Source organism: Lasioglossum baleicum, chromosome 13 (assembly GCF_051020765.1).
Source record: "Lasioglossum baleicum chromosome 13, iyLasBale1, whole genome shotgun sequence".
Taxonomy (NCBI): Eukaryota; Metazoa; Arthropoda; class Insecta; order Hymenoptera; family Halictidae; genus Lasioglossum; species Lasioglossum baleicum.
In genome coordinates this window covers 15,504,204-15,519,470 of record NC_134941.1, presented here as the reverse complement: position 1 = coordinate 15,519,470, position 15,267 = coordinate 15,504,204, and the positions used below count along the sequence as shown (strand labels likewise).

At 47.3% G+C, this 15,267-nt stretch overlaps 1 protein-coding gene across 1 annotated transcript in view; it reads left to right on the top strand.

Moving 5' to 3' along the window:
• The first annotated feature begins 5,317 nt into the window (after nucleotides 1-5,317).
• Nucleotides 5,318-15,267, top strand: part of LOC143215055 (extracellular serine/threonine protein CG31145) — a 59,223-nt gene continuing 49,273 nt past the window's right edge. The window contains exon 1 of the mRNA XM_076436793.1: nucleotides 5,318-6,293. Within this exon, the coding sequence (XP_076292908.1) occupies nucleotides 5,323-6,293 (971 nt within the window). The 5' untranslated portion in view covers nucleotides 5,318-5,322. The remainder of the gene's footprint in view (nucleotides 6,294-15,267) is intronic.

Below are 15,267 nucleotides of genomic sequence, written 5' to 3'. Positions count from 1 at the left end.
TCCCTCATTCTATCTCTGAGATTTTTTAATTGAACAATTTGTCATTTTTCGAAAGCTCAAAGCGTAGAATCTTCTTTTTTTTTTTAAATCGCAGGATAAGAATCGCGAAGGTTTTCAGATTTCGCGAACGAGCGTGCTCGTATAAATATGCCGTGATTTCCATTTACGTACGTGTGCGAAACGTCTAGAAACAGCAAGACGTCGCTTCCCGTCGCGATTCCTCCTCGTTCCTCCGGTATTTGTTCTCACCTTCGGTTTCTCGGGAGAGCTCTCGTGGACCCGTTGAAACGCAATTCGAAAAAATGTATTCTCCTGTCCTGGGATGGAACGACGACCGTAAGCTCGAAAACGAATCCGGCGTTGTTTGCCCGGAATAGAATCTCTTGGGCGATTGTTGGACGAGTGTATCTTCGCTCGTCCGCGTTTATTATTCGCCGAGCACCAGAACCAGCGCTGGAAAATAAGAAGTATATATCTGGAGATTCGCTCTCGGTATTATCCTCGTCTCCGAGGGAACAAGACTTCACCGTTACTACCGACAACTTCGGAAACTCGAGGGACCATCGAAGTTAGCGAAAGCTTCTCTCTTGATCTTCCCTTCTTAGCGACGCGACGAAACACCGTCCAAGATCGCGCCTCGATTCTTCCGCAAAGAAAAAACGATTCAATTATGTCGCCAAAAAGGCGAGAGCTTTCTGCCGAAACTATTTTTCTCGTCGTCCCTGTGGTCATCGTACACTCCGTCATTTTACGAAGAAAATCCTCTTTCGAGAAGTACCCGACTCGTGTCGCCGAACTTTTAGGGGGTTGTAATAGGTTTTGTATCAAGATCTTTTGGGAAGAGATTCGGTCGGAAGCGGGAAGATTGTTTTCTTAGCTGCTTCAACTTTTATTTCGAAGTTGTTCGAGTCAGTCGCGAGAAGGTTAATTTTCTTGTAGTCTATTGCTTCTTTATAGATTTTTATCAATCAACAAATATTCTCCCATAGGAAACAGCTATTTACATCGTGCTAAAGATTAAAATAATCTGAAACAGTCAATTTCCTACGCGGCCCGTTAAAATTGCGATTTTATGCAAATGTGCTGGAAGGGTTGTAAGTAACCTGGTCACATTATAAAAGAGGGTCGCGACCCTCTGAACTCCAGGAGCGAGAAAAGAGGGCGAAATTACGTCGCCCTATAATCACTTTACAACAAGGCTCGATTTCTCCACGAGGCAAATTTTCTCCGGAAGATATCTTATCTAAATAGATTATGTGAATCCGATCAAACTGCAGTCTGCGAAGTTTCTCGATCGTTTCTCTCATCGATCGATAGTCCTCGCAGCCGCAGATCAGAAAAGTTCGAGAGAGCGAGAGAGGAGAGTTCCTAGAAACTATTCCGCAAACGCAGACTGTTCGAGTTTCTAATCCAACGGCTTCTAATTATGTCGCGGCGCGGCGCGGCGGCACGACGCGTTCTCACGACGCGGCGACCGTGTATTCACCTTAATAATCGAAATTTCTAATTAGAAGGGAGCACGCGGGTCGAGCTCTTAGCGTTATCGCAGGAAATCGGCGCCGGCTTACAATTAGCCTCGGCGTATTTATATTCGCGGAGCTGAGCACGTGCGGCCGCGACGCGACGCGACGGTTCGTTTTCCGCACGCGTTCACTTTCGGTCGATGAGAACTGCTCTTCGTCCTGAACGGTTTCTTTGCTACGGATCCCTGAATTAAATTGCGTCCACGGGTTTTTCGTTGGAACACGCGAGCAGAGAGCAAAACGAAGATGAATGCGTTTCAGGGAATTTTTAATTTTTTATTCTCTGGTGTATAACAGAGATCGCGGCGCAAAATGCGTCGGAAAATCCTCGAGGTCTATAAAAATCGATAATTCTGGTCAGGCTGGGAAGATTAAGATAATAGTCTGCAGCCACTTTGTACTACTTTGTAGCCGGATGAAATCGTGTCTCGTTCGCGGACGCCTCGCCATCCATTCCTGATAAAAACAATAACTTCGTCAGCAACGTGGAGAGAAAAGCGAAGTGAAAGGGGGGGAGGAGAGACAGAGAGAGAAAGAGAGAGAACGAGGGAAATCTCGAGTTGAGAGTTCGATCACGTGTAAGTAGAGACAACGGGGTCGCGTGGTTCCGTGTTACACTTCCGCCCTATAGCTTTATGGCGGCAGCTCCTTCACCGGGGAGAGAAATGTCAATGGTTGTAGCTATCTTTATTATCGGCGAAGGATGCGCGGAATTTCAATGGCGGTTCGATTCGTCGGCGGTATCGGAGAGAGGAGAGGACCTCGGGAGAGAAACTTGCAACAACTGGAAACGCTTTCGTTTGGACGGCGCGCGGGAAACGATCCGCTTCGGAGCGGAGCAGAAGAGAAGAAAGAAAGAGAGAGAGAGAGAGAGAGAGAGAGAGAGCACTGTGTGTCCTGGTGGCTGTTCCGATCAAAGATTCCGCCGGAACGACAACGATTTCCAATCATTCGACGGATGTTACGAGGCACGCCGAGCGGACCCGTAAATCGTCGCCTAACCGTCTCCTACTCGAGGCATTAACCGAGGCAATTCCACGCGAAACTGCGACCTCGGTTAGCAAAACGGTTGCATCGAGAAGTTACAAGACTTGCTTCCTCCTTCCTCCTTCCACGATCCTGTCCGCGCTCATCTGCTGTATCTGTTCGACGGATTCGAAAAACTAGCCTGAAAGAGAAATCGGCTGGGAGAATCCAATAGGGAAATTAATGGGGGGATGGATGTGGAGACTCGTTGAAAGTGTTCGAGGTGATGATATTATGTTAAAATAACTCCCAGTGCAAAGGGTTACACATTTAGGCGGGTCCATTAGCCTGGAGTCTGCCGTGCACTCGCTACAATCACGGAGTGATCCTCTGTAAGGCATCCCCCGTAAGGTATCAGGAAGACGTTACCGTATCCTGTGCTAACCGAATCTGACCGGGTAACATTAAAGTCGGCGGCCGTTCGCCGCGGATATTGAATTATGCGGTCTGTCTGGACGGGCGGAGGATGTTTGCCGATATAAAAGAGCCAGGGAATAGTATAGCAGCCTTTACGATCTCGGCTGGGCTATCCTCTAGCGTCGAGAGAGCGGCCGGCATCCTCTCTTTATGACGCGACTTTTGCGATAACTGTAATGGCCACTCCCGCAACACGAAGCACGCCATTACCGTCACTCTATTTCACAGTTGATATCGCGGCTCTTTCAGAGGCTTGAAGAGAGAGAGAGAGAGAGAGGGAGAGAGAGGAAGAGGGAGGTACACCACCCTCGCACACTTATACCTTGAAGCTCCACCTTGACCCAGTCCATCCACGGCGGGCTGGGCCGACTCGTGTGCACCTGCAACGAAACTCGATAAAACGCCTGCAACACGGCTATTATTATACCATCGAGCGTTGAATTATTTCTGGAGAGGAGCCGGCTTCTTGGTCGTGTGTTCCCCCGTCGTTTTCTTCCGCGTGGCCACCTCGTTACGATGCGCCTTTCAGAAGCTGTTCGACGGGGTCGTTGCTCGTCCACCGTGTTATCTTTACCGAGAAACACGCTATCACAGAGCTACAGAGTCACTAAAATCCATCACAATCGCTGGACCAGCGCTACTTCGGCTGATATACAGTCCGTTTTTCTGGCGGATGTGGCAATGACCTTGTTTCCGATAACTGCGCCGTGATTAGCTATCATACGTTCCAGTTGATTCGGTATTTTTATATGATCTACCTTCCGAGAAATATGATTAATCTTGTCCATCTGATTTTTGGACATGCTCGTATGATGTAAAACGCTTGAAACACTAGCTGGTGTTTCTTGGAATAATTAGTTCAACTCTAGATACCTATAGAATCAAACATAGCTAACCAATAACAACCTCATACTCAGCATTCGTCATTCGTGTGTTCCAGGTGGTGCATCAGAGTCAAAAGGCTGACAGTGTCCCCAGCAGTACAAACAGCCGAGAAGTTAGTGTCTCAGGTGTGCGGACTTGGATTAAAACGATCTGACCCGTGATCCCATTAACGATTTCTACGATCCAAGATCAACACAGCGCGCGACTTGCCGTCGTTTCCAGCTCGAGAGGAACTCTGGACGAGAGGAGATGTCCTATAAATGGTTCGGGGGCCGAGACAGCACGTTCAAGCCGCCAGACATTCAAAGATAGCGAGTGGAGATCCTCCGAGCAGCCTATCGACGGTGGGGCACCTTCCCGAAATTTGGTCCCCTCGCTCAAAGATGAGGACTCGCGGTTCCGATCTCGCAGAAACGAAGGAAAGATCAAGCAGAGTTTAAGCGATCGAGTATCATCCTCGAGTACATCGTCCAGGCGCTTCGACAGGCCTAGATTCAAGTTCTCGTTCAGCGAGAAGGTCAGGAGACCCTCCGCCAACCTCGAAGGACCCCACACCGCTCCCGCAGACTCGACAAACACGAAAGAGGAAGCAGCTCGCAGCAAACTCCAGAAAAACGATTCGTTCCTGAAGAAACTGGTCCGCAGCTCCAAAGACAACATCGCCGAAGGCTGCGAGAGACTGGTGAGGAACATCCAAAAAAGTCCCTCGGTCTTGCGAAGAAAGTTCCTCTCGAACGAAGAAGCTTCCATTCCGATCAGCAACCACGAAGAACAACCCGTAGCTCCCGTGAGAAGACAGAGGTCCATTCGCAGACCGTTGAAAGTCGAAGAGCCGTCTTGTTCCTCAGAGTCTCCAGCGTGTTCCCCGGTAGTTGATGTTTCCATCTGCCCTATCCAGCATACGATCTCTGTAACAAACGAGGATCGCAATACCCGGGAGATCGACGGCGAGACTGCTGTAAACGAGTCTGTTAGGCTAGTCCCCGGAGAGAGGAGCGGTTGTGTATTAGTCGACGACGGTAGCTCCTCGCAGAGCGTTTCTGTGGAGGACGTGGAGGATTTGATTAGGTCTGAGAACAACCTGCGGCTATTGGAGCAGCGCGTGCTGATTCGACGACGAATAGAAAAGTCTGCTAAGTTGTTTGAAGCTTTACAAGCGGATCAGAGACGGTCCTGGAGCGAGGAGAGCTTAGCTAATGCTGGGAAAGTGGGATTCAAAGTCGTTAGGTATCCTCTGGACGCTGTCGATTGCTCTCCGATCGCTCACAGACGATTAGTTCTTCGCGCGGATGAGATAAGACCTGGACTAGGTGAGAGGTTAAAGGAGAAGAAGGTGGAACGAAGCTGGAACTCGTGTAAAGCGAAACGATCGCCTCCGCCGGACGAGTGGCAGGTTCATAGGTCGACGGAGCTTCGGTTCTCCGGTGATAAGGAGTCGGACGATAAGCCCGAGCCGGCTCGGAAGTCGTGGATGCCCAGTGAGGAGCTGCACGCTCGTCAGACGGCCACGTCGACCGCGGTAAAATGCAAACTTGCGAATTTCACGGACTGCCAACAGCTCCGGGCTGGCCACGAGGAGGGGACCGACCGATGCCAGCTTGCGGGGAGCATAAGTAAACACGAGCTAGTCGCGAGACTGCCTGGCAACTCCTCTGAAGAAGCTCGCAGCGAGCTGGACATCGTTCCTGACCTATCGACATATCGGTCTATCATCGACATAGCTCGCATCGAAAATGAACAGGCCGACAAGCAGGTAGCGAACAACTCCACCGTGGTCCAAGTGTCCGAAGACTCCGCTTCATGGAGAACTACTCTGCAACCTGCTGCAGCTGCTCCGAACTCTGATAAACCGTCAGAGATCTCGCTCGCTCTTGATCAGGGTGCGAAAAAGCTAAACAGCAAGCTTTCGTCTATATCAAGTCGGAAGAAGAGGGTTAAAATTCTTGGGAAAAATCAGGACCCCAACGAAACGAAGATGAAGCTCGCTATTAGAATGATCAGGATCAGGGACAAGCTGATGCTATGTCTGAGCGCGTTCGCCATCCTGTTCACGATCCTATTGGTCATGGATCTGCAGATGGACCTAGGTTATAGCGGACATCATCTCGTCCCCAGTCACGCGAGAGTCCGGTTTGGAGATGATCCCAATGCGGATACGATTTATAATAACTTTAGGAGAAAGTTTCTACAGAGGGTGAACGCTAGCAAAGAACAGACCAGTGGGGATGTGCCCGGGACTACGCAGAACAGTGTTAAGGAGGATGGCAGTGAGAGAAGAGATTCTAGGACCGAGAAGACTGTCGCGCACGATGCTTTTCCGGATTTAGTGGACATCGTGGTGAAGGGTTACGGTGTTAGTGTGTACGAAGGGGTGGCTAGGATCAGCGGAGAGGATCATTCGTATAACCCGACCTTGGGCGAGCTGAAGAAGATCGGGCCGAAGTGAGTTTACATTACATTGTACTTTCTGTATTTGTTTCGATATTTTCGGTGCGGTTGATATTTGTCAATTATTTTTAGTAGACAGTCGTCTGTCATTCATTTCCGATTGGACCCGATGATATTGTCCTCGATCCTCTAAATTTATCATACATATGTATATTACGAAAATCTGTCGGCACTCCTCAAGCTGTCACCGGCAACCTGGTCATCAACGTGGCCTAAATTTCAATTCTACAATGTTCTCATTTAAGAAATACTTTTGTCGATAGAACAATATCTTTCCTCGTGTCCGATTTGAGTAAGATCGACGGCCATTACTTTGCAAACACGGCATAATTGACGGGTTAAAGTTTCTGTCATTTGAAAGGACTTTGGCCCGGCCGCGGCCGGCCGCCACGAAATTATAATAAGCTTCTCGGAATAGCGTTCATCGATCATGCATAAGTTTCGAAACCGATGAAATCTCGAGCTGCGCAGATAACGCTGGTCCGTACAAAAATTTTCCGCTAGTCCTGACCTCGGTGAAAATATCTGTCCCCGTTTCGTCCGGAGATAAGCCATTTCCATTCAAGCGGCGAGTTTAAATCTCGCCTGACCGGCCCGGCCGAATCTCCTAAAGATTCGGAACGAATCTCCTAAACCGATTTCTCGAACTTTTAACAGAATCCACGGGCTCGGTGTGTTTTTTTATCCGATCGAGTTCCCAACAGCCCCAGGTGGAAAGTAATTAAGGGTACAGGTTACCCCTGGGACGCGATTTTCAATCGCGCGAGGCGCGCACTGCCCGATTATTTCGATAAAACGAAATTCCATTGCATTCGATCGAAGCGCAACACGTTGCGTAAATATTTTCCCCGCAATGGCTTAGAAAAATAATATATCTTTAGAAACACTGATCTTCGCGAGACCTACCACCACAAAAATTTCACCGAAACCGCAGCTGGACGATAAACAATGAAGAAAATGTTTAGACGGTCTCGCAGCTTTTATCGCAGCACGAACATAACCGGACTGCATATAATCCGCGGTCGAGCGATGATTGAAATGATCGGGACATAGAGGGAAAGAGAAAAGAGGAGACAGAATGATGGAGATAGGTAGAGAGGGATTGAGAGAGAGATCCATTGAAGAAACGTCGCGTCGCGGGGATCGAGCACGAGGAGGAAACGGTTGGAAAACAGCTGCGACGTCCGCGTAATTCTAATCGATTGTTTACGCGCGAGGCTCGCGATCACGTGGACGTCGCGTCGCGTCGTTCCGGCCGCGTGTTCCCCTCGACAGAAGCTCGATTTGCGGTCAAGCCGCTCGATTTGCGCCTTCGATTCCCGACTCGCGATTCAGTCGGATCGGGGACGTCATTCTCTCGCGTAACAGCCAGATAAAAGGCCTCGAGAGCCGCCATATCTGGATCACGAACGGCCCGAGTGCCGGCCACGTTCGCGATGCAACTTGCCCGGGGAAATAACACGCTCTGCGAGTCAGCTGGAACGGTTTTAGCCTTCTCCAACCGATGCCCACGACTAAAACCATCCCGTTTCCCGTTTTATAGCGCTAGACAGCTTTGTTGTTTCATCCGCATTCGAACTCGATGCCACTTTTCGTCCTGCTGCGCGTTCCGTTTCGCGCTCTTTCGACGGATTACACGCGACTGACTATAGCATCTTTAAAAATGATTCATCCGGATAGAAATTTTCATGAGATAATCTACTAAAGTAGTACGCAGTTTAAAACGTATGTACACTCCCGCTCGTATGTCTCTGGACACCTTTGGTTTTTAGTAAAACTCCGATAGTCCGTATAGATTACAAACCTTTAACTGTTGTATTAACTACAATACATAATATAAATATAATTATAATGATTGAAAACACGCGTCAAGAATATGTAAAAACTATTTGACTGTCCTCTAAGACTTATGAGCGGGAGTGTATATCTTATTTTTTGATGGAACGTAGGTTGAAGCGTTTCTTAAATTTGTAAAGTCTTCTTTGGATTGTTAATTGGCTCGAATCCCGATTTGCGAGCAGCTGAACACTAACGCCAGTGATAATTCCGCCTGCACAACAGTTGTTATTCGCTGTCCATCCGGCGCGCCGCGCCGCGTCGGTGTAATTCAAATCGGTGGAGCAATCGAGCTCCGAATGAAAATCGCGTCGAAGAAACACGCCGGACCGCCGCCGGCGGAATTAACAATCCGATCTAATTCGATCCGCGGCCCTTCCAGATTATAACGACTGTACGCGACCTGAATAGTCAATCGACCGCTGCCATTCCGCTCGCGACGATTACACGCAATTCCGTTCGTAGCACCGCGCCGCGCCGGTCAAAATTAGCCGACGAAAAGAATCGGTTCGAGAGGGGTGAGAATCTCGACGGGCGAAATCACGTTCGCGTCAACTGCTGATTGGAACAATGCTGTAGAAAAGAAAAAAAAATCAAACGCAACTATGAGAGCAACACGATTCAGAATCAAGCTCGTGTTCCTCACGTCTCGTCGCGTCGTCACAGCTAATTACTGAACTGCGGATCTTTATGCACTTATAGCAAAATTGAGTAGATAAAATTCAAAATTGTTGGAATAATTTCCAAAAATGTATGATTTCTCCTCTATTAAAATCATTACGGGAAGAGAATAACATTCAATTTGGTTTCTACTTTTCGCAATCTTCAACCGGATTGTGCCAAGAACTTGTGCGCTGGAAATGTAACGTAATACGTAATCTTGCGTGCGGATGACACACGTTCGCGGGCAATAAAATCGTTTGAGCGGAATTGATTGCTAGGCGCGGCGATGCTAATGCGACGATTATTCTTTGAAGGTCTTGCTGGATGGATGATGGCCTGATGATATTCGATTTCACATCGTAGCTCGATTTGTCTCTTGTTTGGGCCAGCTGAATTTTTTTTAAAGGACAAGAGATGCAGAATAGAAAGTTCGATAATAGTACATATTTTGCGTTAGCGCGTGTTCAGTCGAATTGTTAACATTATCCTGCAGGCGCGGGCTCCCGGAAATCGATAGAAAATAAAAATTCGAGCGCGAGTAAGGTAATATCCGCCGTGTATATTTGCTTTTTCCCGGTGACGTATAGAGTCGCTGAAAAATACGAGACCGAATGCGCGCGTGCAACGAACGGTCTCGCACATATTCGTCAGAGTTTACTCGGTGTTTCGCGTATTAAACATCAGACGAAGTTCAGTTTTAGGGGAAAACGCGTCCGTTCTCAAGAATATTTTCAACTGACCACGGGGGTCCGTAGCGAGCGTCGCGTCGTATCAACGACAATCGGATAAACTGGATTAATCTGGGTCACGTCGGGTCCATTCATCTTACCATTACGAACTGTCGTGTCTAAACAACAATTCCAGCCACTTGGCTTGCAATTTATTCCGCGACTTGATGATATTTATTATTTTATCTTCAACGATTGGAAAGAACTGAAGATTTTGCAGATTGGATATCGTTTCTGAACTTTGAAATGTAGCGTTCCCATTTGTTGAAAATTATCCTAGCAGTCATAATTGTATGTCCGAGGTTGTCCGAGGTACCATAAAGAGCTCATGGTGTCCCCTAATCGCTCAAGAGTCAAGCCGTAACACGGATATATTTCGATTCGCGATCACATTTTCATTGCATTTCTCCGCGAAGATCGATCCTCGGGAGAGGAGCACAGCAGAGAGAAGAGAGAGAGAGAGAGAGAGAGAGAGAGTTGCGCGCGTATTATCGAGCGACCAGGCTAAGGAAAACAAGGAACAGCGTTTCCCCGATGGTTACGCGGTGTAAGCTCGCCAGATAGAACGCTCTCGATCCTAGTGACCCCAGCGTCTAGGGAGCAAAGCATTGTTCCACGGGACACCGTTGACAATGCCTTTAATGTCTCCTCCAAGTAGGATTGCTTCATCTTTGAATAGGCCACGCGGCCATTCGCGAGCTATACTCTCTCGCGATATACTCCACGAGCAACAGATCCACCGAGACCACGTTCCCTGGAAGAATCTTGAGCATTCGATGCTACTGCAACTGTTCTAGCGTGCTGAATAATTGGTTGGTTAACAAGTTTTAGTCTTTCAACTCCTGGGAAGAAGCTGGGAAATAGTCCTCTGCGACAGGTGTCCGTTCTCTCGATGACTAGACTTTTCGAAAGTTTCGTGCGAACTTATTACAATCCTTCATCGCTATATGTATAACCTGCTTTTATGTTTCACCTATAAAACCCAAGTGGCAAAATATTTACAAAATCTCTAATGTAGAATACAGACCTTTTAGTCCTTTTAGGTAAGGCCACCTAAATATCTCTTCAGGTTATTGCGATGCAAAAAATATTTGTTACGTAATGCCCATGGTGTAAAGTGTAAAGAATGTGCATGGTGCAAGAATATAATTTAAAATAAGTTTAAACAATGATCAGCTTTACACCGCGAATGAATACCACATCAGTTTTCTCTTGCATCGAGTAATTCATTTCAAACAGTACATGGATACACTGACAGATAAATTGAAACTGATCGGGATTTCCACAGTCCAAGGGACCAATTTTCGGTGGCTCGAATGTGTCACGGTTGAGGGATGGACCAAGGTCATGAAGCAGAAGTTAGAAACGGATCTAACCCCATTAGTCTCCGGCAGTGAAACATCGCGTTGACCGTTCGTTACAAACCCCGTCGAACTATTTACGCTCGGCGGAATCGTTAATTGGCATCCGTACAGGCAATCGGCGGAACCAATTCCTCCGGACCTGCAGCAGCCACAGTGCACCGGTTCAAGTGTTATTCGAGGGTGCAACAAAGCGAGCGTAATTCTCCCCGGTGCGGTGCAACGCGGCGCGGCGCGTCGAGCGTATTCTTACACGCGTGCGCGTGTGCGCGTGTGCGCGCGTACACCGTGCAAATTACCGTCGCGAGTGTACACATTATTACCCGTGAATTTACATGTGTATAATGGCGTGCACCGTGGCCCGAGTGAACGGGGATTCGAGACCTCTGTTTGCCAGAATTCTGTGTACACGTGTGTATGCGTGTGTGTACATCACTGAACAAACATGCATAATAGTGCGTCGTAGGGAGCAGCGGGTTAACGCGCCCGTCTTGCATCCCCGCTGGATCAAATATGGTTGTTGTGGATAAACAACCTGGATCTTTTCCCATTGAAACGTGGAGAGGATTTTTCATGGGGAAGAGGAGAACGGTCGAGGATGTTGGAATATTCTGGTTTAACAAATATTTAGAATATTTAGTTGAAGTGATACTAAACGTCAAAATTGTCAATTAACCGCTCCGATAGGCTACCGATAATAACGGTCAACAGTTCGACTGGTATTTCCAGTAATCCGAGAATCGTAGAAATTATGTAATAACATTTTGTGCCCTGACCCAATGATATTTCGAAACCGCCCGGGCACGAACAGTTTCCCAAAAAAGCTATTCGTTTCTCTATTTGAGAACCACTCGCTCAATACCAGCTAATTAATTATCTACCACGTATTAACACAACCAGTTATATTACGTCCGTTTTCGTCTCCGTTGAAAGCTTAATCGGTTTCAGTCGCGCTCGTACAATTCCCCCGTTTTGTTCATATTTAACCTTACATCTGATCCGACACAAAATGAGACGGTTACCGTGGTCGATAAATTCGTAAGCAGACCGCAGGTATTTCGCCTTTACCGTATCACCGCGAATGCTAATTTATATGAAACTTGCTGCGCGAGACGTTGACGCAATTTAATTAAATTCTTGTCACAGAAACTGGATCGAGTCGCCAACCGAACATGTAAATCGCATTATGATTATCAATTCGTTAAAAGTCAATACATATCGTGATAACACGATTAGCAACTAATCGAAACGCATATTTTGCACACGTTTCTACAAGTATGAAACTCTGGAACATTACAAATTCACCAACACCCCCACCAACTCTTACAGAAAACATCCAATTGATATTTTTGTAAATACAGAACAAAAAATATAAACGAATACAATCGAATGAAATTGTCGCCTAAAAATTCCTCAGGATCCCAAAGTCGAGCAAATACATGCAATAGATTCCAGTCGATTTTGAATTTCCCTTCTCGCTCGCGTAACACGTTCGGCGAATTTACGGAAACCGTTCGAAACGAGCCAGAAATGAAAACGTCGCGTCGCGTCGTTCAGTATGCAACAATTCGTCATAGTCATCGGAAAGTTTCTTGTTCCCGGTACGGACGAAGAGAGGTGGGACTCTTTTGAATCTTTCACCGGGATCCTTTTATCTATCCCCCGATCTCGAAGCCAAGTGGTATGAATATTAACGCATCCTGAAATTTATCGGTTCGACGAAATTATGAATGGCGGCGCCGAGGCCCGCGCGAACCTCTCGTAGACCTCGTAGACCTTCTCTCTCGGAGGTTACTTCCTATCACTTGAATTCACCTGGCCACGCGGGCCCGACCGAGTTACGGACGATGAATTATTTCCGTGCAAACATCCGGCGCCCGGTTCGAGCACCTTTGTCATCCTCGCTCCCACCCAGAGGAATCTATCCCGTTCCCTCCCTTTATGCTTTGTGCGCTCCTCGAGCCGCCAGGTCGGAGCCCCCTACCACCGAAACCCCCGAAATTACGACGAAACGGCTTGTACCGTCCCTGGGAGCAAGTATTGTCCCCTAATTTCCACCCCTAACTTATGCAACTTTCATTTGCACGATCGTGGCTTGCGGTTTTTAGAGACTCTGTTATTTTTCGTCTCATAATTGAGACTGGGACTGAAAGAAAAATTGTTTTTAACAGGTGTCTACCCCTATCCTTGAAATTCTGACCCATAGGGAAAATGTTAACAAAAAGAATGTACCTCCAGATTGAAATAAATTTTGCCGATTGACTAAACAATCGTCCAGACAGGGAGCGCTTTCGCAAGCTCTTCCGGTCGAACGGGGATTAAAGTCAGAGGGAATCTTCGAATCGGAAAAATCTGGCCAGCGTAAAATCGCGAGAGGGTCGTCCTCGATCCCATTAATCGCGGCCCGTCGATCTGGATTATTAATCACCGGGTTCCCGGGATCGGAACGACCGGGCGTGCGATGCTTCACGATATTCCTTCGCTTGCCGAAGGAAACGTATTCGGTTTCGAGCAGCGTTTCGGGCACGGAAAAAAGGGGAGGACGGGCATTTGTAGAGTTCAAATATATCGTAAAAGTTGCAGGCAGCATCCGGATTCGAAGACGGGATCGCGATGGGTCGAGAGAGCGTTGCAGGTGTTCGGGCATCGCACATGCACCCGTGTACATTTTCCGAACCGGCGCGGCACGGCGTTTTCCCTGGGACATTTTTCATCGGGCTTTTCCGCGAGCCGATTTAGAGGCAATCCCGTTCTCTCCTCTCCTTCCATCTCTTTCTTTGACCCTTGACGAAAATTAATCGAACACTCGGCCCCACAATATCCTGATTTCCGGCGGTTTCCCTACGCGAATCGAAACAAACGCTCGAGATTGAAACACTTGGCCGCCAGCCGAGATACGGAACCCGATCACCGTCCTCTGGTTTCGTTTACCCTTTCCATAGACCCATCCCATCCCATTCCGTTCCCGGGATTTCTCTAGCTTTTCCACTTTTTTTTGTTATCAATATTCATCCCATCGCGTCGCCGTGGTTTTTTTTTTGCCACATTTCAATTACCGCGCAGAATGCGCCACACAACTCTTTGTCCGCGCTGGAAAATTAATTTTCGAGACAACGCTTGGGTGATAACATTTTTTTCCCGGTCTACCGGGTGCTGGCTGGTTTTTGGGAAAGCTTGTGACACGTGTTGGCTTTTTGATTTTTGTGTTGGTAAATTAATTGGCCGAGTTCTCTCGATTTTTCGATTCTATGTTTTTATTTTCCCATCTTGTTGCTGGCTATAGATTTCTGTGAATCGTGTTGCATAAATAAGCTGCGAAGTTGTGTGTAGATGTACAGTTTCGCGAGCAGTTATCGCCAAGCAAACTAATCGAATTTGTTTGGTAGGTATTCGAATTACAAAATCATTTTCCCCGGAGAAGACAACAACTGCGGGGAAAGAAAATTCGATTCGCCACGTTCTACCGCCTGAGACTCGCAACGGTATCATGTCAAGTCTGATACACCCTCGAGCATCTAATCTGAAAATTCCTCCAGTCAATTTCCTGTTACCTCTACCTTCATTCCCACCCCCTTTTTCACTCGATTTATTTGCCCTTTCTGCACTGGCGCTATTCTAAAGAACGTTTTAGTATTCAGCATAAATGTCACATTTTTTCAGAATTTTTGTTCTGGGATTTTGTTGTGAGAAACAATAAAAACCGAATTTTTTCTACGTTTCTGCTGTGAGCAGGAAAGTTACACTTGTTGAGGTTTTTCATTTCCTACGAGCATAGTTTGCAACAACAAACAAATCTGAAAAAATTCTGTAAAATGCGCCCCTTAAGATCCAAAATATATCACATTTTTTCATAATTTTATTTTACTTTCAATTTACTTTTATTTCAATTACGTTCGATAGCCATTGAAAAACTTCCAAGGGAAGTTTTGACCATCTCAATCGGCTAGATCCTCTAATAAATTCATAATCAACCCAAGATGCTCGCCGAGGGTTAAGAGGGTTAAGAGTATATCCCACGGTTTCCGTCAATCTATAAAGTTATATATAGTGGAGGCAAGTACTCGGAAGCGAGTATAATAAGCAGTTAATCGATTAATGATGCGTAACGGGCCCGGTCGCGCAAGAATAAGGAGGGAGGGAGAGGCTGTCGAGTCGAGCGATTGGAAGTCGACGTCGCTCGAAGACGTCGACGTTGTTGTTAGGTCGCTTCCTTCCGCGTCGAGTAATTGCCCTCGCTAACGAACACAGCGTCGCTTTGTGCCGTCGGAATCGCGTCGCTGGAAACTAGGACGGATCCCATTTCGACGGGAACTTTCGAACGGATGTTGCTTGTTCTGTGATTTTCGCGACGACGACGATGAGGACGCGCGTCGTTCGCCG